This window comes from Pundamilia nyererei, unplaced genomic scaffold (assembly GCF_000239375.1).
Source record: "Pundamilia nyererei isolate P.nyererei 1_Seehausen unplaced genomic scaffold, PunNye1.0 scaffold00381, whole genome shotgun sequence".
In the NCBI taxonomy this organism is placed as follows: domain Eukaryota; kingdom Metazoa; phylum Chordata; class Actinopteri; order Cichliformes; family Cichlidae; genus Pundamilia; species Pundamilia nyererei.
This window is the reverse complement of record NW_005187782.1, coordinates 33299-38361: the sequence shown is the minus strand read 5'-3', so window position 1 is coordinate 38361 and position 5063 is coordinate 33299. Positions and strand designations below refer to the sequence as shown.

Here is a 5063-nt window from a genome sequence, read left to right as displayed (position 1 = left end):
ACAGCTAGACACTGTAAAAACACATTTTGAAGTGTATTCCTCTTTATTAATCTTGTGTGGCTTCTATCCCATCCTCATGTCGGCTGTAAAATTCACCCCTCACGAGTTAGTTTGTTTTGATTTAAATTCTCCAGTCAGGTTCAAAGTTTAGACTTTTCCCCACAGCTGTAGTCTTGACATTTTTGTTAACAATATCTTTGTTGGCTCTAGTGTATCTAATGTGAGGAACGGCAAGGAGTACCAGCTCTCAGTCATGTACATACTGAATATAAAAGAAAAATAAACTTCATATTACCAAACAAGTTCTGAGCATGTACTTGACTATAAATATTAAATCACAACGATAAGAGCCTTTTCTGTAATAGTCTTAATATTTTGGACCGAAAGGTAAATGAAACAACCAAGACACATCTCAATAACATGTTTTTATTGAAAACAAACAGGTGCAGGGTCCAGCTCAGGCTATGCTGCCAGCATTGGAGGCAATCCTGGGCCACAGGTCAGCACACTCTTTGGCCACTGGGCCTGTGATGGCAGAACCTGTAGACACACACACGAAGGAACATAAGTCCCGATACTTGTGTTATTTTAAAAGCTGAAAAAATAAACTGATTTTACAATGGAGAGGCGTAAAAGTTAGGCAAATTTATAAGGTGGTGTTATTTCCATTACTGGGAGCACATACTTTGGGTCAAACATCACATTAACCAATACATTAAAAGAAAAAGTTGTACTGAGTATTTATAAATTGTCTCATCCCTGATTGAGATCAGTCAGCCACAGTGGGGTCGCTGCCGTCTCACCCACAGTGATGGAATCAATATTCCCTTCTACGACAACTCACCGAGCCACTGAGCAGACAAAGCAAGTGCTTTTGGAAGGGCAAATATGCGCCTGTCATGACCACACACCAATCACCTCCCTGTACAGCGCGCATGAATGCCACACCACGTTTCAAAAACCCACCTTTCATTTCTCCTTTGTTGTTTACTATGACACCCGCGTTGTCTTCAAAATAGAGAAACACGCCATCTTTTCGTCTATACGACTTCCGCTGCCGAATCACCACCGCAGGATGCACTGTGGAGAGGGGAACAAGGTTAATTTGAGCTCAAAATGAAAAACTAAAAACCGTATTTGAACAACTTTCTGCAACCAAAACTGGCAACTTATAATTAGACATTTAAAGACTGCAGATGGCGACAGTAGTTCCTGCTCTGCTCTAGGGATCTTCCAGCTGGAGGGCTACTCCAACTAGAACCTGTAAACACGTTTCACTAAACTAAAGCTAAACAGGCAAAGAGGAATACAGTCACCAGCTTCACTGTTAATGGATCCACCGCTCCTTATTGTTTAGTTATCTATCATTGAGAAATGACTGCTTCTGCAGGAAAGCAGCTTAAATGACATTTAATAATTAGTTTATGAAAGTGTGTGCAACGCTGCAAACAGAACCTACATGTCTGGTGAAGACTGTATGACGACCAGTTTCCCACTTACCCTTCTTCCTGAGCTCTGGCTTGCCTTTCTTGACTGTGGCCATGACCATGTCACCAACTCCAGCAGCAGGAAGACGGTTCAGACGCCCCTTGATGCCTTTCACAGAGATGATGTACAGGTTCTTGGCACCTGAAAAACACAGTAAGAAACACCATAATGAGAACAGAGGACAGGGTGGCAGAAAATAAGATCTACTCCCACTCCGGTTTATGATAAATTCACTTTGTCAGCTTGTCTCATCCCTGATTGAGATCAGTCAGCCACAGTGGGGTCGCTGCCGTCTCACCCACAGTGATGAAATCAATATTCCCTTCTACGACAACTCACCGAGCCACTGAGCAGACAAAGCAAGTGCTTTTGGAAGGGGTGGACAGAAGGAACCAACTGGTAGCCATTTTCCCAGTGCTTCACTAGGGCTGTTCGATATAACGATATATCGGATGACGATATAAAAACATCTATCGTTTCATTTTACACTATAGTTTGTTTTGTGGTGTCGCAAAATAAACTGTTTACGGCAATATTTTTTCATTATTTTGATGGTCACTGTAGTGGCTATATTAATGTCTTAAAGTTCTCTCTTTCTCTTATATTTAATATAACCACACTACGGACAGACAAGCGCCTGTTTCTATCCGTTGTCGTTAGTAACAACGACGGTAAAACTATCGCGTGTCCGCTTGTTTATTTTCTACATAAATCTTTCACAATAAAACTCAAGATCCTGCTGAGACTTTTCAAAATAAAATGAATCACGTGAAAGAGTATGCAGAGTATTTACGGGTGAGAAGCAAAAAAAGAGCCACCAGGTGCTAAAAAATAAACCTTAGACTCAAACGTTAGAACAGGCTTTTCCTCGCAGCACGCCGTGTAATAAATACTCACAAAGCAAACGCCGGCCGTTTCAACTTATGTCTAAAAATGTATCGTTTCATGCATCGGTTAAAACACTCGACTCCAGGTACACGACGCCCAGCTAGAAACACTTCACACAAGTCAAGCTGCCTGAGATTCACAGAAAATGTTAAAATTTTGTGATTTGTATCGTTATCGGGACGATAGATGTCTTATATCGGGATATGAGATTTTGGTCATATCGCAAAGCCCTACCTGTCACTGTAGTTTCACTTTTAAACAACAGTGCTATGTTTATGCCCAGGTTCACATAATGTGAGATGCAGTTACTCAAAGTTCTGAAACAGTTTCTTTTTCTGCCAAGTACTTTTTAAATTGGTTCTAAAAAACAACATACCTTCAGTGTCTAATTACTTTACCCCCCAAGGTAAATTAATTGGACACTGCTACCAATCGTGCCCATTAATCTACATATTAATCCAAGTTCAACTTCAACAACATGTTTTTGAGTATAGATTTTAAGTCAGGTGAGCCTTCAGGTACAATCAAACTTGTGGTCAAAAGCATTCTGTCTAGAAAAAGTGGAAACAAACGAACCATGTTGGGTGAGATCTTAGTTTTCAGAAAACCTCTCTCCTTAGACCTGACACACTGATGCTTTACATTACATGTTAATTTTCACACAGAGGTTAAATAAAAAAAATCTCAAATAATCCATTTATATGCATTAGTCAGTATGGTAGATACCATGTATTCCAAGTCGTCACTTATATTTAATGATAAAGCTGCTTGCAGGACAACAAAAGCAGACTTATTCAGTGCAAACATCAGCAGGTATAAGCAACAAGGATTAAAACAATATCTTTCAATAAGAAAGAGTACAATGATTATATTTGCTTATGTGTTTTATTAGCCTTTTGTGATCATTACTCTGCAAACAACTGCTTTAGGAAAAAAAACACTATGAAGTTACAGGGAATAACGAGTAAGGGGTTTCTTCTCTACACGGGGCAATACCAAGGAAGTGGGAGGTTTATCGCCATTCCAAGCAGTAAGAGAAATGAATCCAGGTTTCCAGTACATTCATCATTGAGCAGCACATGGTTCTCTATAGCCAAGTTAAAATTAAGCAGTTTCACATAACTTTCAAAATTTGAAAGAAAAAAAACAAACAAACCCTGAGATTTACCAACTTTGTCCTTTTGTGATACTTTTAGCTTGAACTATTTACAACAACAAAATCAGAAGGAGCACACCAAATAAACTAGTTCACATACAGGGAAGAATGGTGTGGTCAGTCTTAGTGAAAAGATAACAGCTCAACATCAAAAACAGCAAGTTTTAGGCTGGATCTTAAATTCCCTTCCCTTCCAAGCAAATACATCACTTAAGAGTTTAAGACCGTATTGTATAGAAAAGGTGAACAAGAGAAGCAAAAGTCAACAGGAGTCAACCTGACACAGCAACAAGTTACCACAGACCTACCTGTGTTGTCCGCACAGTTGATAACTGCTCCTACTGGGAGACCCAGGGAGATGCGGAACTTGGCTCCAGAGGAACCACCACGTCCTGCAGGAAAAGAAACATGCCCAAGTAAGAATCATTTCTACCTGACAAATTGGGCATTTGTGATTTAAACTCAGAGGAAAGATATTTCAAATGTAAGTATTTACCATGAGTGCCCTTGTGTACTTAGTGACACTGAAATCCCTGACATAGAGCTTTAATCATCACATAGGTCCATTTTAGGAGCGAATGTTTGAGAAATCTACCCACTGTAATACATAAGCAGCAAGCTACAGCATGCTTTACTGAAGCTTGTAACGCAGCATGAATATGACCTTTGATCAGGACACAATGATGGTTAAAATTCAGAGAAGCCAAATCTAAAGGAACGTCTAACCTTAAGGATATTACAAATACACAACTTTTTACAATTCTGTTTAATTTCGAAGCTACAAAACACGTGAACACTTTAAACCCTATTTTCCATTCACTGGGTTAAGAGTAATGACACGTAGTAACCAAGAGCTAAAACTACATTGAACCTCACGCATTTTCCCTTTTGCTCAATAAGTGTTTGTTTCAAATGTGGCAGTTCCAATTTATCTACAATTCACGCTTGGTGTGCACCGGCTCTGCTTAGCTTTCCCGGCTAGCCCTGATCACCACAAATAAATTCACTTCATTGGCACACTTTCAGGTCAGGAAGCATCGTTATAACTCACTTAAAAACAAAGACCTTATCACAACACAGAACGCTAAAGTGTGTGGAAGAAAATGCGACTAGCTCGTACACATTTTCCGCCTCTAGCATTTCTCGCTTCAGTAATACATGGCGCTGAACGAAAAACATGGCTTCCTTCAGTTCCCATCTCAACCGCGATCTTTATAAAATCGCTAACTTTTGTCATAATTTCAAAACTAGTCCCACAAAAACATTGATTTAGCTTATCTATCACACATAAGCAACTATATACGCTGTAGCTCGTCTTAGAAAGAGCAGATGGAGGTGGATTTTATAAAGCAACTCTCATACCTCTCTTAGACATTGCTGCAGCACGGAAAGAGGAAGGCGGAGAAAGGAATTGTGGGTAATAAAGCTGAACAGAAGTTCCTCCGGGTCAGGGTGACGAGACGCGCTGCGTTCAAGAACAGTCGGGAAAATTCACAAACACATTTGGTGTTTACGTTATTTTTTGCGTCTA

General features: G+C 39.8%; 1 protein-coding gene across 1 annotated transcript; it reads right to left on the bottom strand.

The window, feature by feature from the left end:
- Positions 1–406: 406 nt before the first annotated feature.
- rpl23 (ribosomal protein L23) lies at positions 407–4977 on the bottom strand. The gene is made up of 5 exons (XM_005752788.1): positions 4895–4977; positions 3841–3924; positions 1501–1629; positions 967–1080; positions 407–540 (listed from the first exon to the last, which is right to left on the bottom strand). The coding sequence occupies exons 1-5, from the start codon at positions 4905–4907 to the stop codon at positions 458–460; spliced, it is 423 nt and encodes a 140-aa protein (XP_005752845.1). The 5' UTR covers positions 4908–4977; the 3' UTR covers positions 407–457.
- Positions 4978–5063: the final 86 nt, after the last annotated feature.

Excerpts from the sequence above, each read along its gene's own strand:
- rpl23 (XM_005752788.1), bottom strand. Across the intron at positions 1,630-3,840 it reads CAACTGTGCGGACAACACAG|GTGCCAAGAACCTGTACATC; the intron begins GTAGGTCTGTGG and ends TGTGTTTTTCAG. Across the intron at positions 1,081-1,500 it reads GCCAGAGCTCAGGAAGAAGG|TGCATCCTGCGGTGGTGATT; the intron begins GTAAGTGGGAAA and ends CCCTCTCCACAG.